Source organism: Lepisma saccharinum, chromosome 13 (genome assembly GCF_977018435.1).
Source record: "Lepisma saccharinum chromosome 13, izLepSacc3.1, whole genome shotgun sequence".
In the NCBI taxonomy this organism is placed as follows: domain Eukaryota; kingdom Metazoa; phylum Arthropoda; class Insecta; order Zygentoma; family Lepismatidae; genus Lepisma; species Lepisma saccharinum.
This window is the reverse complement of record NC_139241.1, coordinates 63750022-63775838: the sequence shown is the minus strand read 5'-3', so window position 1 is coordinate 63775838 and position 25817 is coordinate 63750022. Positions and strand designations below refer to the sequence as shown.

Genomic DNA, 25817 nt, shown 5'->3' with positions numbered 1-25817 from the left:
TTTAAAACATTCACTTTGAAAAAATTGTACTTTTTCACCAGAAATAATCAAATATATGTGAAAGGAGGAGAAGATCTGTTGCTCAGAATAATAAATGTAGGATGGAAGGAAAATAATTTTGTTACTATAGTAAATAATATTACAAGACACAAAACAAATAGATTCAGTAAACAAATAAAAACAAATAAGGAAATAAACAAAACAGCAATCAACAATAAAGTTAAAAAAGGATAGTCCTGAAGTCAAACAACCTAACTCAGATAACAAGCAGCAACAAGGATAAACAGAAACCAACATGGAATTCAGAAAGGGACATCAATAGCCACAGTCATAGCAAAAATAATAGCTAGTCAAACAAGCTAAGTCAGATATGAACCAGCAACATACCTCAGATATCTAGCAGCAACAAGGCCTAGAATAGAGTAAAACAGGACATGCTTATGGAGAAACTCAACAACACAGGAATAAAAGGGACAGCCAACACAAATACGCTACATCATACATAGCCCCTGCGAATAGAAAATTAACAACATCAGCAGTAACTACTTATACCTGCTAGAACAACTAAGCGACTATAGTTAATCAGAAAAATACATATTTTCATGAACTAATTTACCTCTACGATAATAATACTGTACTAGCAGAATGCCAAGGGTTCAAAAGATAGCTCCCAGAACAAAGTACAGCGTGGAGTATAGGGTCACATGCAAATGATTAATCAAAGGAGCTTCGTAGATCAATAAGACAATGAGCAATTATTCTAAGTACTGCAACTTGACCGAAAATAGGAAACCTACACAAGAACATCAACACAAAAAGGAAAGATACTTACTACCATTACAGCACCCCCTCAATATCACAAAAGACCATGCAAAATATTCTACAACAATCTGCTTCATAACATAAAAAAACTGCTAAGTTCCCAAAAAGTATCCAATCAATGAAAGAAAACTGCTTGAAAAGGGAGAACTCTCTACAGTCTCGCAGAATTATAGGAAAATAACAGCAAAACTTGGAAGCATACACACTCAATAATGCTCAATATGCATACACTTCACATGCAATCCCCTGCAAAAGGCACATAGCAGACTCTCATCTGAACTTGGAAACCAAAAACACCACTTTGGGATTACTAATACTCATAAATACTACATTGCCTGCCCTTGTTTGAATAGCGTGGATGCAAACTTCATAGCAAAATATTGAAAAACGTCAGATGTATGTTCGTATAAGTGTGTAAATGTGTGTGTGTGTGTGTGTGTGTGTGTGTGTGGGTGTGGGTGTGGTTGTGTGTAGCGTGCCTGCGCGTGTATAAAAGAGAATATATGTGCATTTACCAGAGTGTGGTCTTACATAAATTGATACAAACAGCAATATAGAACCTGATAGAATAGGAAATAGTAAAAGATAAGGTTTTTAACATGCCAAAGTAATTAGTTTAGTTTGTTAATTATAAGAAACATAAGTTAATTACAAGAAATATAAATGAAATGCGCTAAATAAGTACAATTGTTTGGTTTGAAGGTAGTGAATATATCGGAAAATGTGCAAACGTTTGCATTATAACCAGTGAATTAAACAACGTTTGCGTTAGAATAGCACAAAATAGCATACTTATTAGATTAATAACAAACTTTCTGATGCAGTAAAATATTGACTAGGGCTGAATGATTCAATTACTGTAAAATATTAGTCTCAGATTGAAGTAAATAAAGTGTAAACAATACCCTTTGTTTGTAAAATAGGGTTGTTAATTCCTCTGATAGCAGAAATATCAACTTGTACACATTAATTTGAGAGTTTTAGCAATATTTGTCCTGAAATGGATATAAATGTAACTTGTTAAGCGTGCCAAATACGAAATATTTAAGAAACAGTACAGTATAACCTCAATTTTGAAAGCTAACAGTACTCTAGTGTTTCTACATAGGCGTCTGTAGTGGTAAAATACATCCAGTCCTTAAGATTTTTGGCCATCCATTCATCCTCAGCGTCACGATTAGTCACAAAAGCAAAAGAAGCGAAATCTTGTGGTTGATATAATTTCTACTTTTCATGCAATCACCTACACTATAGTACTAAGTTTAGTGAATTTAGGCGTCTTCCTGATTGGTCTGTTAAAGTTAGTAATCAATAAAAATATGCTTACATAGAAAAAATCCTGAAATAGTAGGATTCTCAAAAGTATGTACAATCAGTGTTCTTGCTACATTTAGCACCTAATAAAGTATAAATTGAAGTCTAGTTAGTGTTGGGCTGTAAAATATTTTGGTACCTGTAGTTACTTGAAATAGCAAATATTGGCTGAGTAACTGGTAAAGCACTCAAAAAATCAACTTCGTTTCCTCGTAGTACTCCCTGAAAGTGCTTCTTGCACGCTAATAAGGCTCTGGCGTGTGTTCCTATGCCTCCTACTAGCCTCTGTAAAATTCATATTGACCAGTGCTTAACCATTCAACATGCTGTAGAGCCTAAGCTTTAAGCTTCAGTCAGTGGAATTTAGTTCTCAGGGACATATAGTGATTGTAGAATAAAAAAGAAGCCTCGAATAATACAGCATAACAGATACAAATAACCCCTGGTGTTAATCAAACACTCAAAAAGTCAATAGTACTTGAAACGTACCCAGAATAAAAGACTATAAGGGTAAATAGCATGGTAAGAAAAGTTTGGCAAGTGGACATAGAGCCACGTAGTCATCTGCTAACATCGACTTGTCCTGTGATTTGTCATTATATTGTTAAGTAGTTATATTTAAGGGAAGAAAGAAACAATATTAATAAACATTCAGTTATAGTACTCTTGGTAAAGGGGTTTCAGTGCTTAGAGACATAATAATTTTAGTTACAGTAAAAGTTTGGTCTCTTATAAGTGCAAAAAAAGTACAAATATTAAACATTTCATACAGTTTATCTAGTAAGCAAAAGCAAAAATACAATAACTGGGCAACATACTTAAAAATTAAGCAAGCCGTGATATTCTAGTGGCCCATAATAAGTCTAAAATATACTCGAAAATACTCTGACATAAGATTGGCGATTATCTGAGATCAAAATTTTCAAGCTTTCTCTCATGCATAAAGTGGCTCTAGGAATCACTCAGCCTCAATAAAAATGGAAACATGCAGTAAAAGCACTTGAAGAGTTGTGGAGATCACATCATATGAAAAACATGCAAGAACAAGAATATATGGAACCCTACTCATATATTTAGGAAACTTTACCTACCCTAACAGTAAGAAAATACCGAGGAAACTCTAAAATAAACAAACTTTCCTACGAAGCAAACCAAAAATACCGTAGTGGAAGTCAATAAACCCTAACAACAACAACAAGATTCAACAACTCCATCAAAACAAAAACAACAACAATAATAATAATAATACTAATAATAATAGTAATAATAAAGTTTGTTGGTACAGTTTTACTTAAAAGTACTTCTTCCTTAGTGATTAGAGAAATTTTTTAAATAAAGAACAAAACTCAAAGTTAAGAATTAAAAATATAAGATACAAAAGGCAATAAATAGAAAAATTAATAAAAGAAGTTGAAAAAATTATCTTTGCAAGTCTAAACTGCAATAAACACTCCTGCCAGAATAGATGAAATTGTGATATTAGAGTAAAAAATGGAAATAAACTTTTAAAATAGCAAGTTAAAAGATGAAAAATGTCTTTGTGAGTCCAAAATTTAATAAAAAATGTTGCCTGAATAGAAGAAATTGTGATATTAGAGTAAGAAGTGGAAATAAACTTTTAAAATAACAAGTTAAAAGTTGAAAAATGACTTTGTGAGTCCAAAATTTAATAAAAAATGTTGCCTGAATAGAAGAAATTGTGATATTAGAGTAAAAAAATAAACCTAAATTTCAGCTAAAGTTGAAGAAACACAGTTTGTGTGTCTAAATTGCCATGCGAACTCTTGCTTGAATCGTTCAAATAGCGTTTTCTGAGTAAAAATACACAAAAAATGCGAAATATTGTCCCTAACGGTAAAAACATCTGGTCAATTTTACGTGAATCCTGATGTTTATAAGGCAATAATCAAATGGTCCGTGGTTCGCAACCCCGAAATAAAAGCAAATAGTGGATCGCATCCACTTTAACCTGTAGATACTGGAACTGAATGTTCCTAGTTCAGCCAAATTCCTTACGGTTTGGTCAAATAGTCTTTGCAATGTTACGAAAGGCGGCATAAATACCGCGTAGATTACTTCCACCAAATATAATTGGAACCTCAAAGAAAATCAATACTCGTGTGTAAACATTTGGCGACACTTGACTTCCATTCAACTTCGGAAAAAGGCCAAGCGATGAGGGCCGTAACAATGGAGAACCTTTCTTCCCCTCCCGGGTCCATGAACGCTCGCGGTTTGAGGGTGCCGATGAATGCAACCACATAACAGGTTCTTCCGTAACAGGTTAATATTAATAACATATCTTCTGTCCGCATACTTCGTTTGCATATAGGCTACATCGTACAATTTCTTCGCCTTTAAAGCGAACATGTGTTATAATATCTTCTACCTCCGATCGAACGCGTCGGCACCGGTTGAATACATGTAAATACGGATCCTTAATTATACCAAATATGACTCACCACCGACGCTAAAATGGCCGGACGTGGCGCCTTACAATAGGCCGAAAATGTCTTTTGTACATTAATGGAAAAAACCATTAATTCCAAGTTCCCACGTCTGTATAAAGCACCCATGACTCATATCCGGCAGAAACGCATATATAATATACAACAAAAGGTTAGCTTAGCCCGAAAACGGAATACATAATAGTGTCTTTTGTGCACTAATGGAAAACCATTAATTTCAAACTCACACGTGTGCATGAGTCATCGATGACTCATCTCCTCCTCCACCCCCGACACGAGCCGACACGTGGCGGTTGATTAAATAACAATAGCGTCACCCCTCGAAAATGAATAAAAAAGCCATTAATGTCAATTAATGGGTCTATTGTTAGCTCTTATCTAATTCCAATTCTACTGTCGCGTGCCCCTTGTCGCTTTGGTGCGCAATCTCCCTAAAGCAAGACACTCATTGCATCGCGCATGCGCGAACAACAAACCACGGCAACATGTTGCAAGCTATTGAGGAAATGGCCCAGTTTGAGCGAGGCACAAGCGACAAAGCGACACGTGTGACTTATCGTGTCGCCTAGATCTGTTGTTGTAATGTGCTGTTTTTCGTGTCGCCTGTCTGTTGTTCGCACAATTAGCAGCGAACGCTTGCCAATAGACTGAAGGCACCATGTCGCTTGTCACTTAGTTGGGAACTCCCCCTGTAGCGCGTCGCTTCGGTCTGAACATCCTTCCTTTAAGGAGCTTTCCGACCGAAGTAACAAGTAGCACGCGAATACGCCATATGAACGTGTCGTTTGCTGTTTCGACCCTCATGTGCAATGGATGCTATTTTACAGTCTGGAAGTGTGTGTCACTAGTGACAGTGTGAACATCTCGTGTCACTTGTCCCATTGGTTTGAAAGTTTCCTTACACTCATGTCGATGGCACTAAGAAAGTTTTGTGGGGTTCCCCTTGTCGTTTCATGGAATCATCATTATCATCATCGCCGCGATTAGTTTAAAGCGGAAGAAAAGAGACAGTAAATATCAAAAATACAAATGCTTCAGTGTGTATGTCTTTAAAAGAAATGATGATGATAATAATGAACCTAATTCATACACAAAAATTTAGTTGCCAAGAGCATTCCACGCGTATTTTTCTCCCGTATTATTAACGAAAGTATGACGATAACAGGACGTGGTCGACTGTCTAGAATGTTCGTTAATATCTTCGCGACCACTGTACCAAATATCATAGCAATTATCACATTCATAGAAATGCTTCATGTAAAAGAATCGGACGTTGCAGCGAAAACTCCATTTACTTCCATTATAAGCAGACGAATACCAAGCACCGGGTTCAACACCAGCGCCTTTAGCGGATCATTTTCGAGTGGAACCAGCCAGAGCGCGCAGAACTGTGCCGTTTTCCACACTACGTTATTCAAGGCGCTGTAGTAAAGCTAAACAATAGACAGTTCTGCATAAAATGTCTGAAAACTTTATTATGCTTTGTTGGGGCCTCAACAAGACTGACGTGGAAATTACCCCTGACCTTTTGAAGCAACATGTGACAAAACATGATTGGCAATGACAACCTGACCCACCTACTCTAACTCACGTTATCATATGATAGCAGAAGAGAAAGTAAGTTTCCAAGTAGGTTAGGCATGAGTGAGGCCCCAGACAATGCTTGCAGAGCTCTCAGGTCAATAGTTTTACTGCATGAAACGTAAAGTAACGATGAACGTGAAAGGAGTGTTCGTGAATAAACATACTTTTTGTCACTGTTTCTTAACAACATAACTTTGTTCCTTTCCTCCAGTGGGAAGAAAACAACGTAGACACAGTGGTAGACCTGGGAACAGATGTTTGGAAGATAATTGAAGAGACAACAAAAGTGCGGTGAGTGTAAACATAAATTAGGTTTATTATGTACTTCATTGCTATTTCTGCGTAAAATTGCACATACTATAAGTATAAAATAGACATCACCTGCATGAAATGAAGGTAGATACACTCTTCATGCTTCAATTGGCAGAGTTAAACATGCAATTCTAGCTTCTTTCCTAATGATAGTGTCTGACCTGTTTAATTGGTGCATTTTTAGTGCATAAAACGGAACAGCAGATGACAAAAGTACGCGTTGATGCATTTTTCTGTGTGTTTTAATGAGGATTTCATTGTAAGCATATGAATTCCCCATACATATGACGACACAAGCGCCCCTGGTGGATTTCGTCATGAAGTGGGACCAGAAATTTTACTCATGAGGGGTCTGGCAGTTATCATCATAGCTACAAAAGCAAGAGAAAGGCCGGCTTTAGACGAAAGCATTTCCTTTAACATTTTTGCTAGCATAAATGTTGTGTAAATGTTCCAAAAATCTCATAGCAGATAGTACTGAGTGTCCGAAAAGTCACGCAACCCGGTGTTTACGACCGTATAACGGAATAGCGAAACGGAATGAGAAGAAACGCTTTCTGCCAAGAGAATGAATGCCCTGTATATTGGGAAAATTTAGAGAGACAAACATATGTAAGAACATGCATGTTTTAATAACAAATAAGGAAAGTGTTGCCAAAGACGGAAATTTTTTTTCTGCAAATCCTGTGTATTGATGCACAGACTCACTGAGGTAAATTATTGCAATATTTCACAATACCAACGAACAATTTGGATGGCCATCTATTGAATTTGACAGAAAAAGAACTTTGACGAAGTTTCAAAAACATTGCACAAGGGAATAAATGGGTTGTTCCAAAAACGATGTTTTCACAATATTACGAGGGACACTGGCAACACTGTTGCTGTCACGTGTCACTAACAGACGTGTTTCACCTCAGGCTATCACACTAAGGCACTTTTAACGACAAAGGAGAAAGTTGGTTATTCTCGAACATATGCAATAAATTACATACACCTTGCAACCCTGAAATGTGGGTATCCTACAAATTAAATCAAATGTTCGAAGTGTCCACCATTTTCTTGGATAAGTAAGTTGGTTCGCTTGATCATGTTCTGAGATACCTTCCTGAGGGTTGCAGCACCGATATTATCAATTTCCTGTGTAATGTTTCGTTTCAGCTCCTCCAATGTTCTGGGTCTCGTTTGGTATACTTTCCCCTTTAAGCAACCCCACAGAAAAAAAATCTGCAGATGTTAAATCGGGCGAGCGACTGAGCCATAAATCCTTGGATATTAGACGATCACCAAAAATTTCTCAGCATACGAAGAGATTCATTAGATGTATGGCAAGTTGCTCCATCTTGTTGTAGCCAAGCATCACGTTCGTCTTCTTCCAGGAGAGCAACGAATTGCATTATGATATCCCCGTACACAGCGGTATCCACTGTTGTCTCAAAGAATAACGGTCCCACAATACGACGTCGCGATATTCCACACCATACACCGATTTTCGGAGAGTGCAAGGGTAGTTCATGCAACTGATGTGGGTTTTCTGTCGCCCAATGCCTGGAATTTTGGCTTTGACATACCCATCCAATTGAAACCAGGCTTCGTCGCTAAAAAAATAAATATTCAGTACATTGACACCATTTTGTCGAACGAATGATTGAAACCAACGACAGTAACGCAACCGTGCTGGGACATCCACCGCTTTCAATTCATGAACAACACCAACAGACTTTTGTGGCGACGTCACCATTCTTTGTTCAACACGCTGCAGAACATCAGCTCCTAACACAGAAGGGCGCCCTGAACGTTGTCTGTCATGTAGTGACCCAGTTTGGCGAAACCTTTGCACAAGACGAAAAATTGACGACTTATCTGGAGAGGGAGTAGTCGGAAACTTTGCACTAAATGCTTCTCTTACGCCAGAATATGACGATGTTCGGATATATGCTTCAACAATAAACATTCTTTCCTGTGTAGAATATGCCATTTTGAAACCACACACACGACGTCAGCATAAATAGACACAATCTGGAATGGAATGCCGTTCGCTGCAAACAGCAACAACCTAAGGCACAGAAAACATAACACAATTGATACACATTCTTCTGTACCCACATTTCAGGGTTGCAAGGTGTATGTAATTTATTGCATATGTTCGAGAATAACCAACTTTCTCCTTTGTCGTAAAAAGTGCCTTAGTGTGATAGCCTGAGGTGAAACACGTTTGTTAGTGACACGTGCCAGTGTCCCTCGTAATATTGTGAAAACATCGATTTTTGGAGCAGCCCATTTATTCCCTTGTGCAATGTTTTTGAAACTTCGTCAAAGTTCTTTTTCTGTCAAATTCAATAGATGGCAATCCATTTTTGTTCGTTGGTATTGTGAAATGTTGCAATAATTTACCTCAGTGAGTTCTGTGCATCAATACACACGATTTGAAAAAAAAAAAATCGCATTTGGCAACACTTTGCTTATTTGTTATTAAAACATGCATGTTCTTACTTATGTTTGTCTCTCTAAATTTTCCCAATATACAGGGCACTCATTTTCTTGGCAGAAAGAGTTTCTTCTCATTCCGTTACGCCATTCCGTTATACGGTAGTAAACATCGGGTTGCGTGACTTTTCGGACACACTGTACTTTGCACGGAAGCATTTCATGGAACTTTTCGTTCAGCTTTCGAAAATATTCTTCCATGCACAAACGTTGTAAAGTATGTATTTAAGTAGCGCCATTGTTTTATACCTAACAACGTTTTATGCGAAACGATATTCCTCTCGGTTCAATAGTTATCGGCTTTTAAAAATGTGAAGTGATACATTGTTTACATCTCACGCGGCCGCCATTACATCTTCACTCGTGACTTAGAGGTCGCTTCTGATTGGTTATGCTACGAAAAATGCTACGGAAATAGGACGGGTTCTATCCTCAAGGATGAAATATGCCATGGCATCTGATAAGCCATAAGATTTTTCACTTTACACGGTAGCATTTTGGTCATGGCACAAATGTTAAGAAAAATGCTAAGGAAAATACTTTCGTCTAAAGCGGGCCATATGCTTGATCTTAACACGAGAGTAAAACTGTTTCATGCGAGTAAGCGAGATAAATTGCCTGTTAAGTAGATCATGAAGATATTCAACGTCGGCAAAACACAGGTGTCCGATATTCTAAATAAGAACGAGAAAATTTTGAAGCTGTGGGAAAACTGTGCTAATGGACAAATAAAGAGAACTTAAGAAAACCGAAAACGAAGACACAAATGAAATAGTGTCGAAGTGGTTTTTCAATGCCAGGGCGAAAAAAGCACTTATATCGGGTAATATGTTATAGGACGAATATGCTTTAAAGGTCACTCAACAGCGAGTTACAACTGCATTAAAAGGAAACCTGGCCTTACCGGAAAATGTCCTGGTTCCTCCGATTCCGTTTAAGGCAGGTTTCACTTGTGACAATGAGGTTTGTCACCTAGCTTTTTATTATTTTATATTTTTGCGTAAGTTCTGAACCTTTTGTGTTTCTCTGCTTTTTCGACTTTTGCCCTGTTCTGTCAGAGGAGCTGGGAAGACAACAATATCCTGTGATAAATCTTTCACTGTTAGAGCGACTTTTGTGCATTCTGCAACGGCAAGAGCGACCTGGGAGGTCAATTAGTGGAGTTTGAGTTGGTGTTTTAAGTCCACTTTATTCACAGTAAGGCTAATCGGGACTGGACCTACGGTTTAAAGTTGGATTCGAACCACTTTGACATGTGTCTCCACCGGGTATCGAACCCGGGACCCCTTGATTACAAGGCGACGACGCTACCACTGCGCCATCGAGGAGGCCCCGCCTATTATTGGAGAAGTATGTTATGTACCCAGATGGGGTTCAGGCGTTAGAACTATTCTTTTCACCCCATTCTAACGCAAAAAATCGGAGAGCATCACAGAGTAAGTCATCGAAGTAACTGGCTTTCTTGTTTTGGGATCAGACTTGTACGAACCGACGTAATTTGTGTAAACTAAGTGATGGCGATTCACTTCCTCGACTTGCAAGACTGTCTGTCTTGTATTTTTAAAGTAGCCACCCACTGAAGGAATGAATGCACTTCCCTGAGTTTCCAAGGTCTTTCCGCGGACAAAACATAAACCAGATGTCAAAGCAAGATAAGTTTACAAATTGCGGTGTGAAACCCTCCCCCTCCTCCGCTCCAAGCGGCACATGACCGGTGCCGCAGATGGGAGGATACACATTCATAGGGTTGCTTGCCCAGAAACGACAGCAGTGCCATAAGCGGAAAATCCTCGAACTTGCAGAAGGCGTGGGAACTAAATATGTGTCTTTTTTTTAATAAAATTATGTAATTTCTGTTGAAGATATTGTGCAAACGCTTGGAATTATCTATATAAAGTCACGACGCTAAGATGCACAATATTGAACTTAAATGCTAAAATGGTTTAAAACTCTTCAAACGGCCCATTTAAAGCTGCTTTCAGATCCAATTAATGCTAAATTTCCAATTTTTTGTACGCCAAACTAGAATCCCAAATTGATTTTTTATTCACTACATCACTCCGTGTATCCTTCTTGAAAAGCCTTGCAGAATATCACCGAAATTGGAGGCATATGTTAGGAGATTTTGTCAACAGAAGGAGAAGCAGTTTTCAACTGTTGAGAGAAACATCCAGCCGAGGCTTAAGTATGGAACCTCGAAGTTTCCGCGGGTAAAAGTCAGTTAGAATTTGAAATTTCACATTTTCTTTAAATTGTGGCCGAAGAGAAGAACAGTAAACAGTACACCGCAAGTTTTCGACATGACTACACCTCGCAACACTCAGAGAAAGATTCGGGACTTTGTTATTTTTACCGCGCCCTGTGGTACTCGTAGTGAGTGAGTGAGACAGTGACTTGTGCTAATTGAAACGTAGTGTTTATACGTTACTAGTACATTGGATGCGTTTCTATTTTTTGTGACGAGGAACAGTGATACGACTATGGCGGGCTAAAGCTTCGGGTCTTCCCCGAAGCTAGCCTGCATGAAGCCGACCCAGCCGTTCATCGAACAGCGGCGCAACAACACATCACTGCTAATCCGACGCCACGCCACGCCACGCCACGCTACAAATGACGTCCAGAAGCCATGCTACGGTACAAAAAGCCACCGGCTCGAATCAGAGTCCTTTGAGTATGAAGCGACACCAGCCCACACAGGTACCATTTCTAAGATGGTACGCGTCCCGCGTAAGCCTAGCGGTGAGAAGCCACGAATGCCCCAGTACAGCGACTTCGCCCATTTCGCTGTCCACGAGTAGCCGAGAGAGACGATGTCGAAGCAATTAATCGCTCCACCACGAAGCAGACAGATGGCAGAGAGGCAGTTTTCCCCCATCTTCGTCTCCGTGATGTCGAAGCCTAGAAAGAAGGTGTGTACAAGAAGTTTACGAAGCGCAGCCGCTTATGAGATAAGGTCACGAAGCCGACGCCGCCGCAGAACCGGGTTCGTCCTCCAGGAGGGCAGAAAGTTGAAGTGTTAGTGCCGCAAGGAGGACACGCGCGAGCACCGCGGATTGACGTCACGCTGCCGTCTATAGAAGCACTGTAAACGTCGCTGGAACGTCTAGTACGCCGAGATGGTACAGTATACAACTGTTAATTAGTCTATATTTGTGTGAGTGATCATCGACCCAGGTCTCCAAAGATCGGCCGTCGGATGAAAAGATATCAGTTTTTTTTAAAATTAAAAGTCGCAAAAGTAATTTTTGGCCAACCTAATCTAATCCTAATCTTCACGTCATACTATTGTTTTTCCCACGCTCTGTGCCGAGCTGTTTGAATAATACTTTTTATTTATGTCACTTTATATGTTTTACTCAGTAAATATTTGATTATAATTGTTTATCTTGTCTCCCGTCCGGAGAATTCGCGTATCTTTTGTAGAGATCGCATCTCAGTTTAAGTTAGGTAAGAATGTATTTTAACTTCGTGCTGTTTTTATTATATGCATCAGTTGCCTTCATTTCCATTCATACGTGTACTTTCCATGCATTTGACATTTATGTTCTACGAGTTGTGCCCTGCCTAATGTTAATAAGGTTCTAGAAACGTTTGTGAAAATTTGATAACAATAATTATTGTTTAACTAATTGCGAAATATAAAAGATTACGTGCTATGCTCGTTGGCAGAATTTAAGGAGCATGCGCAAATGAAAGCTAAGTATCTTGGTTTCTACAAATTAACGCCTGCAGGCACAGATTAAGATTCATCCCTGCTCATAAGAAAACTTAAATATTGCTTGTATTTATGAAAGGCCAATGTATTGAACATAATGAATGTATTTTTACCCCTGCATTATGAGTGAGAGTGTGAATGCTTGAATGATAGTGAAGGGTTGTGTAATGTGTCTATTTTCTTGTGTTATACACTTATACATTTACGTTATCCTACAAATGACTATGATTTGTGTTTATATATATATATAATATATATCCTCATTAATATTGGCATTTAAATTTGTTCAACGTTAAGCCATTGTTCAGCTCATTTCCGCTGGATTTTAGGGCTAAATATAAATTATTATTATTATTATTACAGACGTCATTATTATTATTGATTATTATTATTATTATTAATAATAATAATTATTCAACATCACTTTATGCACAAGTTCGCTATGCGCCGGGGGTGAAAACTAGTGTTGCCCACGAGACGAGATTTTGGCCTGTCTCGTCTCGTAGAAATGCTGTAAAATGCTGTCTCGTCTCGAAAATATTCGTTTGTCAAAGGGACACATGATCAATCTCGTCTCGTCTCGAATTTTTAAAAGCCTGTCCCGTCTCGTCCCGTGGGCAACACTAGTGAAAACCGATCCGGTCACACGAATCTTGGAATCTAATCGTTTAGTTTGGCGCCTAGAAAGGGAACTTCGGTCTCCCGAGGAAGGTCAAGTTTCCCAGTGAGATTTGGCGCCCACGAACAGAATCCCACTGGAAATGCCGAGTGAGACACTGTACTTTCTTTGATTGATTGATTTTTGTTATTTAGCATCACTTTTCTGCCACTTTTAGCTAATTGCGACGATGAAGATGAGTGATGATGATATGATGGACGGACACATATACAGAACACCCATGCCCAGACAGGGATTGTACTTTGTTTGTTTTGGATTATTGTAGAGCTGAGATACTAATGGACGAAGTAGAACATGAGAACGTGGTTGGAAAAGTCACAAAGGATGCAATGGAGGGGAAGCTCGACTTCAGCCCTTTCCTCGTCTCGGAGACCGCCCAGTCGTTCGGAGTCCGTGCCTCCCACGCCATCACAGGAACTGTGTAAGTAATTAATAACCAGGGAACGAATTTATGTGTATATACGTACATATAAATGACGCTAAAATTAATATTATTTTGTATTATGTTAACGAATCGTGGTAAGCAAGATCTAAAAATTCCCATTACATTTTCCATATTTTACTTACTTTACATGGAATTTCCATATTTTCAAACATTTTCCTATATATTCCATATCCATGCTGTTAGTACATTTTATCTTATTGTGTTAAATACCAGTTTTCCGTTCATCACTATTCTATTCATTTTGTATCTAATCTATTGTTTATTTTAAAACTTGACAATAGAAAATGCATATGTTATTATAACATTCTTGTCACCATGCTCAAGCTTTCGCTGTAAAATGGAAATCCACTGATTGTTTTAAATATAATCCCATTACTTCATGCGATATTGAACAAGTTTCAGTCTCTTTAGGGACAACAAAAAGATATTCACTTTTCAGCACTTTAAAAAAGTTGGTAAAGCACATTTTGAACTTAAATTGTGCAGTACAATTAATATCATGTAAGCCTAATGCAGTGTATTCAAATTCAAATTCAAATTCTTTATTTACGTGGGCGAGGTTCAGCCTGAGGCTGTTCTGCCACCTAACCCGTGTCATCGATTACATTTAAATTTACATTTCTTATACATATGTTATTACAGTATTAATACAGTGTGCAATAAACTGTATGATTTAGTTACAAAATCTATTGATAAAATAATTCTAATAAATGTATGAATAAAGTGATACAAAAATTGTTAAAAGACAACTACATAAAAATAAAATAAAATGAATGAAAAATAAATAAAAATAAAAACATGTAGACAAAATACATAACATAAACATACAAGTTACATCATAGTATTTGAACACAATCTCTGCTCTTCCAAAAGAAAATTCTTTACTTCATTTCGGAAAGATTCTATTTTAGATATGCTCGACATGGTCTTAGGTAGAGCACTCCATATTTTTGCAGCAAAATATGAAAACGACGACTGATATGCTTGTGTGTTGCAGAGTGGAAGGTTAAATTTGAAATTATTTCTTGTATGGTGGCTGTGAATACTGGTGCGAGGGATCAACGTTGTCTGCCAGATACGACGGCTTGCCAGATGTAATAATTTTATGTATAAGGCAATATGTATGCAGTAGCCGCCTACGGTACATATTGAGGATATTCTTATTATTTATGGAAGGTAAAATATGTTCACGTCTCGGGATGCAAAATATGAACCGCATGCACGCATTTTGGCATTTTTGAATCTTTGCTTGTAAAGTTTTATTTATTCTACCAGAGTACACTACGTCACAATAGTCGAGAAATGGATATATAAGTGTTTCAACTAATCGCTGCTTGATTTCTGAAGATAATAGTTTTTTAAATTTAAACAAGAATCTAAGTGTTCCAAATGATTTATTGATTTGGCGGCTAATATGCTCATTCCATGATAGACGAGTGTCAAATATCAGTCCAAGACTTTTAACTACTTGAGCTCTAGGTATGACATCATCATTTATTGTAATTGTTGTATTAGTGTGCTCGACCGAACCAATAGCATTTCGAGTTCCAATAAATGTATAACATGACTTATTAGCATTAATTTTAAGGCCATTTGCATCACACCATGTTTTTATCGCACCCAAATCATTACTTATGTATTCAATACTTAGGGCAATTTCTGTTGGATTGAATGATTTGGTTAGTTGAGTGTCATCAGCATATGAATGTACGTTACAGTATTTGACAACTGAGGGTAGGTCTGCAATATAAATCGTAAACAACAAGGGACCTAGTATAGATCCTTGAGGAACACCAGATGAAATATATAAATTATTAGATAATAAAGTAGGCGACAGTTTTACACGTTGATTTCGGTTACTTAGATATGAAAAATACCAGTTAAGGGTAGATTGTGAAAAATTGTAATATTTCAGTTTACTGAGCAGTAATTTATGTTGTACCGTATCAAATGCTTTGGACAGGTCCAATAATATTAATGCAGTGAGGAATTTCTTATCCATAGCCTGGAGGATGTCATTTGTGACTTTCAGCAAAGCCGTAGCAGTGCTGTGTGCCGGCCGAAATCCTGACTGTGAGGGTGGAAGAATATTGTTTTGGGCAATGAAGCTAAATGTCTGTTTATAGATTATTTTTTCTAGTAGTTTTGAACACACAGGCAGAACACTAATAGGTCGAAGGTCGTTTACATTAGTTGGTCGGGTCGTCTTAGGGAGTGGTGTTATCAAAGCTTCTTTCCATTTCCTGGGAAATACGGATTTCTCGAGCGAAAAGTTAATAATATGTGTGATAATAGGCAAAATAAAAGGTAGCGATAACTTCAGCATCGTAGTTGATATTCCATCTGCACCAATAGCAGTAGACTTGATTTCGTACAAACATTTTCTTACAGTATAGCCATCCACTTTTTTAAAAGCAAATTCGGGAAGCATATTATTAAACTTTTGGTTACTAAATTTTAAACATTCTTGAGATATCAGACGTTGGTCGATATTTAGACTATCAATTGAATTAATAAAGTGTTCATTTATCTCGTTCGCATTGTCAAACGTGGAGGGGAGATCATTTTTATTTGAGCCAATGCCTACAGATTTCAGCTGCTTCCATAAATGCTTTGGTTGTCTTGGTGTTTTATTGATGTTATGCTCAAAATAACACTTTTTTTCTTGCCGAATAACGGATGTCGTGAAATTTCTCAATTCTTTGTATTCTTTCCATGCAGATTCAGTTCCGATTCGCTTGAATTTACGAAACGCATTGTCCCTTAGTTTCATCAACAGCTTCACATTCGATGTAACCCACGGCATACGTTTGTTACGAACTCGTGTTTTACGAACTGGCGCGTGCTTGTCAAAGAGATCAAGTAAGTTGACATTGAAATACTCTACTTTCATATCCCAGTTATCGGTGTTATATATTTTTCCCCAGTTAATTTTTTCTGCATCCTTCACGAATTTATCATAATCAATATCACCGTATTTTCTGTGGTATATAATTCTGTTTACGCTTTCTGGTTTGGTATACGCAAGTACAACGTGGGTCATTCTATGATCGCTATTGCTGACTGGCTCACCGACACCATGTTGGATTATATTTTGCATGTTGCTGACAAACGTCAGATCAATTAATGACTTAGTCGTGGAGGTTATTCTGGTCGGTTTATTGATTATTTGCGTTAATTGAAATTGATTAAACAAATTTTGAATGTAAACGACGTCAGCACAGTCTGGATGTAAGAAATTAATGTTGAAATCTCCAGCTATAACAAGGTCATTAACTAAGGGATACATTTCGGTCAATATATCTTCTAAAATTGACAACTGTGTATATGGAATACGCTTAGGCCTGTATACGGCACAAATACCGAGACGTTCCTTTTTTATTTCAACCGTAGCTGCAAGGTACTCAACGTCAAACTCTCCTTCAATTTCGAAAGACAACGGATGCAGTTTTAGTCCCTCCCGTGCGTATATGCAGACACCCCCACCCATGCTGTAATGGCGATCAGAGCGTATTAAGTCATAACCTGGAATTTTCAATGCATTATCCGTTATATTGCAAGTTAACCACGTTTCTGTTATAACAAGAATGTCAATCTGTTTCTCTGTAATTTCGATGCATATTTCCTGAAGTTTGGGGAATAATGACCTGACGTTTACATTTGCTATTTTGAGACCCAGAGAGCAGCCGGTTCTTTTGTCATCGGCGAGAGGGCGACGGAGGACATGCCCTAGAGCAGTGGAGTTCATTTCAAGGGGGGTGGTAGGTTCTGTTGGAGGCATAACGGTAGAAGTAACTTCTGGAGGGTTGCAGAGCAGAGAGAGGTTGCAAACTCACTACATTTATCCGCAGATGCATAAAGGTTACAAATACAAATACAAATAAAAGTTTTCTGCTTTTTACGGTACTTTTGATCATTTGAAACTTATGAATATGTTTTTTTGATTTACTAACAATTAAACTTTGCTTATGTACAAGAACGTATGTAGGTAGGTAAGCCGTTCTTTAATGAAAATTGCAATTTTTCACAATTGTAAGGTCATATTTAATTCCCGAATTTCATTATTTAGCAGCCAGTCTAGCTGCAGAACTTTCATGTGAATTCAACACAAGAAATTAATAGAAGTATGTGCAACGGGAACTTGTTACAATTAGATAAAGCAGCAGGTAATTTCATACCGGAGTCAAACTCCAGCATACGGAACATAACGACTCTCACTTTGTAGTTCTTTATGAACTAGTCTAGTCTTCCTTGATAGCCATTGTAGAATGGGAAAATACTAGCCAATTAGAAGACACACACAAACATACTACATTCAACTAGGAAATACACTCTTAGACCCAGTTGGCAGCAGTGAAACAATGAAATGCTTCGATGTATGGAGAGTCCAGGAATATTGCTTCGTCAATTGTCTTTTGGCAGTGGATTCCACCCATTTAAGAGTCGCTACTATAGTTCGTGAACAGACTATATTTCATATATTTTGGAGAAGGCTTTCAGGGCTGAATATTCTTGGACTAAACACAAGTTTCTTTGTGTCTGGTTGACACTGCAACTCTCCTCCTTCTTTCAGTTATAAAATCTTCGTTCGGCAACCAGCTTTCGTCTACTCCTGGAAAGCCTACTTCGATGGCATCAGCTGGAACCTGTGGAAGGCGATCATCGCTTCGCTGATCATCCTGCCTGCGTGCTCCTTCGCCATTCACGGCATCTACCGCAGGAACGGCCTCGAGAATAAGACACTGGAACTGACGGACTCGTACCTGCTCATGATCGGGAAAGTCTGTCTCCAAGGTTCGTGGATTTTAAGTCTTAAAGGATTCATATTCTCAGTCCTCAAAACTTACGAGCGAAATTTTGTTCAATAGAACATTAAAAACTTATGATGGAAACATTGTTCAACAGAACATTCAAAATTTCTTTATCTTTCAGAGCCCATCATGGTCGTAGGTAATATCACTTAGCACAAAATGAATGAATATCTCTCCTCTACAAAAAAGCTTCTTCATTTTGTGACGTTGTGACGTATCATTACGCCAAGACAACTCACTTATTAGAGTGAAAATGCCGTTTGACAGGAAAATAAAGGCTGGTCCATCCACTTTGCCTAGGGTCATTTCATGTCAAATCAACCAATTTTTAAAAAAATTGGTTGCATGACCATTTTAGAAAAATTTCATTTTTAGTACATACTTTTGTACATGTTTCTAGATATCAAAACCAATGTTCAAAAAAAATTATTGTCTTTAGTTCTCCTGGGGCAGCCATTTTTCCAACATGGCGCATGGATTTTTTTGCTCATGTAGCAGTATACAGAAACCTTAATATCTCAAAAACCATTAAAGCTAGAGACCTGAAACAAAATTCATTTTGTAGCTAATGAAGTATACTTCCTATGATATTCAGGTATGTTTTGCTTGAAATTGCATCGTAAGTACGAAAATTATGGTGGAAAATGGGGTAACAATAGTTAAAAAATTGCATTTTTAAGCCTGATTTTTTTAATGAAGGGGTTTAGTCTAAGGCTTGATTTTTTTTTCATGTGTAGACCTACCTGCAGGGTGTCTGTAAATAAAATATCAGTGCTTAGAAATGAACCCCTTTTTTACAGAATGAGCTCAAACATGGCCGTTCATTGAATTTTGACAGTTTTCGGGGTTAAATATCTCAGATGGGTCCCCTTTAAAAATTCTGAAATGTGGCACATAGGAAGCTCTTCATGAACCTAACTCACAGTAAAAATCTCAACTTTTAGATTCAACTCGTTTTGGTCAATATGAGGTAACGTATGTCACCTAATTTCTGACGTTGCAAAGTAAGGTTAAACTACATTCCATACTTAGAATAATGAAGTCTTTTCTTTTTCTTTTTTAAATTTTTGTTAAATAAAGGCTCAGAAAATATAGTAACATAAGGTTTTAATACTTGACTTACCATACATTGAAATTACAAGGTATGACAATTGAAAATCTGCGAAATTTCATTGCAAAAGGTTTGATTTGTTAGGTACCCACGACCATTTGGTATTGTCAGCTCCAAAACTGAGCTTCCCCCATATTTTTATTAATGTAGCAGTACATGCAGCTTAAGATAGGCAGTGACATGCCCAGGAATTTCGAAAGGGAGGGGAGGGGGTTACATATACTTTTTTAGTATACAGCCCTGTTTTTGCCACATTATCCTGCCCTTGACGTAATTGTTTATGGAATACTAGGCCAAAGGTATTGGGTTATGACTCCCACAAACCCCTCCTTGGGCACTCAACTGAAAGTAGGCTATTTATTTTGGAGTGTCAAAGTTGGTAGAATATATTATCTTTTGTTTCCTATATTTTCCACTTTTTTTTTCATTCGTTGATATAGATGTGAGTCATGCACAGCAGAAGATTCAGAGTCATGTTTTGATAGGATGTGAGGCAAGCCTGGAATTGATCTGTACATGTACAATCTCTGCTGTCATTCTTCCTTTGCCTAATGTGCCTAGAGTAGTGACTTTTGAATGTTCGTTATCTGTGACAGGAAATGTAGTGTTCTGTAATATTTTTAACTGGAGATGACTGTCATAAATACCCTTTTGGTAAGGTTCCCAAAGACCTAACTAATCTTAACAAAGTCAGTGAAAATGATAACACTTCTTAGGTCATGACTACAGGTATATGGCTTAGAGACAATATGCAAATACCATTAAATATAGCTTTTTATATGGTAAAGTATGTTGTGATCTTTAGAAGTACCACTTAAAGAAAAGTTTAAGTAAGGTAAAGTAAAAAAAGTGTCAAGAAAGCCTTATACCACTTAAATCAATATGCCTGATATGTTGGAGTAAAAGTATCATATGTGGAGAAAGTGACTCACTTAAATGCCAGAATTGAAATCATGTCGTGCCAAGCCAAGGAAAACTAAAAGAAATGCATGAAGTCTGTTCTGTTTTTTATGCATCTCCTGTTTCAAAACTTAAGAGGCTGATTGCAGAAAAACAATAAAGTGATCTTGCTCGAAAAACTATTCACATCCTACAAGGAGTGCAAAGGAAACTGGAAAGTTGCTTTTCACTTAGTATTAAAACTGAAGAAAAGGAAAGCAAGTGTGACAATCCTTTGTGTTGCCAGTACAATCATATAACTGAAATTATTAGAAGAAAACTGTAAATGAGCAAAAAACTAATGTTGAAAAGGTCAGAATCATCAGTTTGATTGCTACCACTTGGTAAAGAAAAAATATGTGATGAACTGAAGGTTTCTGAGAATTTACATAGATACTTAGTGAAAGAACAAAGAATCCTGCCTGATTTAACAAAGAGAATGAATAGCAAATTGGAGCTGACAACACCAACTGGTCATGGGTACCTAATAAATCAAACCTTTTGCAATGAGATTTCGCAGATTTTCAATTGTCATACCTTGTAATTTCAATGTATGGTAAGTCAAGTATTAAAACCTTATGTTACTATATTTTCTGAGCCTTTATTTAACAAAAATTTAAAAAAAGAAAAAGAAAAGACTTCATTATTCTAAGTATGGAATATAGTTTAACCTTACTTTGCAACGTCAGAAATTAGGTGACATACGTTACCTCATATTGACCAAAACGAGTTGAATCTAAAAGTTGAGATTTTTACTGTGAGTTAGGTTCATGAAGAGCTTCCTATGTGCCACATTTCAGAATTTTTAAAGGGGACCCATCTGAGATATTTAACCCCGAAAACTGTCAAAATTCAATGAACGGCCATGTTTGAGCTCATTCTGTAAAAAGGGGTTCATTTCTAAGCACTGATATTTTATTTATAGACACCCTGCAGGTAGGTCTACACATGAAAAAAAAATCAAGCCTTAGACTAAACCCTTTCATTAAAAAAATCAGGCTTAAAAATGCAGGAGAACTAAAGACAATAATTTTTTTTGAACATTGGTTTTGATATCTAGAAACATGTACAAACGCATGTACTAAAAATGATTTTTTTCTAAAATGGTCATGCAACCACCATTGGATGGTTTGGCATGGAATCACCCCCTAGTGAGTTGGAAGTGTGGTGTCATCGGTAGGAGGTTAAGAAGCATTTTGAAGAGGGAAGTCTAACAAGTTTAAATAACGGATTTTCTTCCTAAATAAAGTTGCTTGTGACCGAGGTATGCCATTATTGAGTTGTGATTTGTGCATCAGCTGACCTTCATCCGGTCTTGAAAGTGTTTAGTTGTTCATGAATCATATCGAAGCAGTTTTAAAAATTTAATCAGTGCTAAATTTGAACTTGGACGGACACTGGGTCACTGAAGATTACAGGCTTTGTGAGAACTATAAGCTACAATTATTCAGGATCGAACAGTTGCACCATGGTTACACATATGTGGTGCTGAAGGATAAAATATACACAAGAAATATGATCGCGACTTTTCCACAAGAGGGATCGGTGAATTTGATTTTGATTTAGTTTATTTTACTTCGCGTTTTGTGCCTCTTGGCTAATTTGCGAACAGTGACGTGCGGTGACATCGACACTTGGGGAAGCAATCAGTGACGTGCCCAAGGGGGGTTGGTGTAGGTCAAACCCCTCCCCCTTTTATGATTGTCCATCATGACTTCCTTAAGCTCATTTCTAGAAAAAAAAAGAGCGTCAAAAACAGGAAAAGATTTCAAAATGATGAATGAGTTCTAAAAAAAAGTACACAAACACCCATCACCTTTCAAAAATAAAAAAATGATTTGATTTGACTACTATAAGCCAGAGATCCCGCGTTCGAATCTCGGCTTGGCCATAGGTGTTCTTTGTATGTGTGTCCCTTCATCACTTTTATCGTATCATCTTTGCGAATAGCCAAAAGTGGCGCAAAAGCAGATTTGATTTGATTTTTGTTACTTAGCGTCGCTTTTTTGTCACATTTCGTTAATTGCGAAGATGATACGATAAAATTAATGAAGGGACAAACACAAATAACATCTATGCCCAGGTCGGGGTTCGAACCCGGAACTCCTGGTGTCGTAGCGCGCTGTGATAACCAATCCCACACGGTTCGTTGATTTGCTTGTCGATTTGGTGTTTTAAGTCCACTTAATGCACAGAAAGGTTAATCGGAACTGAACCTACAGTTTCTAGTGGGATCCGAACCAATATGTGCCTCCACCGGGTACAGATCCGGGACAATTTGCACTCACCCACGGAGGTCGGCCGACAACAAAGATGAGTGGAAATACATGGGTATCGGTAAAACAAACTGCATTTTTCCTCAGTGGTAATTTTCAATTGGATTTTTGAAACATCATCTTTGTACACGATTGTTTTTTCCAAATATTTTGCATTGCTCGATTTCCCTAATTTCTCCATCCCACGATCTCGTTATTGAAGGATCCGGGCTCGAGCCCTGGCCTGTGCATGAGTGTTCCTTTGTATCCACCCTTCACCTGTTTAATTTAATCAACGTTCATCGTCATGGCAGAAGGTAGGTAAAGTGATGGAAGAGCAGCAAGGCTTTTTTTTAAAAAAAATCCCTCTCAGTGCATCTGCAGGGCACTGTGAAACCAGGAGTCTAGAGTTCTCTGTTTACGATTGTTCCTCATGACTTCCTTAAGCTCATTAGCATTGAAATCTATACAGCTAGAAAAGTGATGGGAAGTAGCAGAAATTCAACATATTGGAGGAGATAAACCGGTAACAAAACACACTTTTTTGTAGTTTCTTCAATAATATTCATTTGGCTTTTTGGGTACTGGGATGCATTTTTCATTCCATATTATTTCATTATTCAGTGCAGAGTACAACACATAAGAACAAGAATGCGCGCTCATCACGGGTTCGAATTCCGGCCTGGATTGTTCATTGTGAGGTCGCTTCATCAATTTCATCACTCATCCTGATTTTCGCCATAACCAAATGGGGGCAGAAAAGCGAAGTAAAATTAACCAAACCAACAACAACAATATGAACGCGCGATCTCTTGCGCAAATAAATACGTCCGTATTTACGACTGTTTAGTTTACCCATTTTTTTATTGGAGGCCAAGAGATTAGTATATTTAAATAAAACACTACTAAAACGAGAGCGAGAGGGAGCCTGAGCAAATATTTGTTATTTAATCATTATATATTCCATATTTGAAAAAAAGAAGAACAAGAAAGCATAACATTATGTCTGCACATAATACTTTCCATTTTATAAATAATAAAACTACATCCCATATTATACATACATATTGTACAACGTGTAAAAAGTTATGGTGTAAATACAGATAACATAAGAAATCGGAGGAAAACCAATCCCCTATCTGTCCTATAGGAGATATACTGGGGGACCTGAAAGCACGGGCTCTCACTATTACAGCGGGGGACAAGGGTGCAAGGGAGGTAGAGGCAGAAATCTTCCCTTTCCCTTCGGGCGGTCGTTTCTACCTGGAAGTGGTGAGGCGGAGCAAGAGCGAGCTAGGCCAGCTTTGCCCGCGTGGATCGCACCGAGGGACGAGAAGCGCGTGAAAAAAAGTGTTGCATATGAACTGTGGCTTTAACAAGACAATAAATATTGTGATTTGAAAATAATTAGCATGTGAGATTGATTGATCTATCTCTGCTAGACTAGCTAGTCCTCAGCGCACGTCACTGTTTGTGAAGATGGGGATGAGTGATGAAATGATGAAATTTATGAATGGACATTCACAAACAACCAAGCCCGACCGGTATTCGAACCCGGGACCCTTGGCGTAGGACCGGTGAAGTGTTATGATGACTAAACTGGGGGCAGGTAAGCAAGAGGCGAACGTATCCACGATAACTCATAAGCAAATCTTTCTTTGTTCTGGAATGACCATTTCCTCATATCTAGATATGGCCTTCAGCTCTTTGTTTGCACGTTCACTTTATGATGATTTAGCATTACGCCACATGCACAACGGAGCAAGAATTTCAGAGTATTGTTCCTTATTTACAGGACAGGGATGATCCTACAGTCACCAACCACTGAAATGATTATGCAACCTCTGTCATCATCCAGTCAACCCAGACGCCTCTAATATTATTCATAGCTTTATGAGCCTCCCTACAAACCATCTTTTGTGTTGCAGGCTGCTCCTTTGTGCCCTCCTCGATGGCGCCTCGCATAGTGTTCTTCGTGTCCCTCGTCTTCGGCTACCTGATCTACCAGACGTACACGTCAGTCCTGATGTCGAACATCACCGCCAGGAATTGGCAGCTTCCCTTCACCTCCCTGGAGAACATCCTGCGCAGGGATGATTACCTCATCCAGACGGTAAAGGAGAGGACGCCAGATGAAGCAGCGGATGTAGGTGCACAACTCCTACTAGTTATTATTGATGCAGAAAGTAACGTCGTAACAACGTCACCCAGAATTCTATACTGGTAGAAGCGTGACAATATCAATACCAAGAGAACATGGAAAAAATATAAAATATTCCATTGTAGATAGATACCAATTTAAACGATAGCAATAATCAAGTAATTAACATTTTTTACATTACAAAATTCGGAGGTCTATTGCCAGAGCAACAAAGCTTTCACCTATCCCTATCCTGAGTAACATCAATCCAATAATCCCACTAGTCAGCGGCCATCTTTAGGAAGCCATAGTGCACGGCCATCTTTCATCCAAGATGGCCGTACAGTACACTAAGACTTCCTAAATTGCTTCCACTGCATTACCATCTTCATCTACCTCTTTGCATCACGTTTCTCAACACAGACCTTGCAAACATTTCTTTCCTCTTCTATGTGCCACATAGTCCGCTCATTTAAGCTTTTTTGATTGAAATATTCATCGGTATCAGGAGATGAATATTGTGTCAATCTACTCAAAATAGAGAATTGTATCAAGCAAGAATTCATAAACTCAATCACCAGCCGTTGCTCTCCCAGGCATTCAAGGAATGTCATGTCAGTAGTTAACAAACCTTCCTGGATTATTGGCAGTTTAGGTGCTGATCAACAGGTATTGCAGGGCAATGACCAGGGAGACGGAAGAAGGAATAAGTTAGAGAGCAACGGGTGGTGAGAG

General features: G+C 38.0%; 1 protein-coding gene across 1 annotated transcript in view; it reads left to right on the top strand.

Moving 5' to 3' along the window:
• LOC145997000 (uncharacterized) overlaps nt 1-25817 on the top strand; it is a 72538-nt gene that overhangs the window by 41751 nt on the left and 4970 nt on the right. The window contains exons 5-8 of the mRNA XM_083133613.1: nt 6400-6479; nt 13647-13802; nt 18400-18620; nt 24871-25088. Of these exons, the coding sequence (XP_082989739.1) occupies nt 6400-6479; nt 13647-13802; nt 18400-18620; nt 24871-25088 (675 nt within the window). The remainder of the gene's footprint in view (nt 1-6399; nt 6480-13646; nt 13803-18399; nt 18621-24870; nt 25089-25817) is intronic.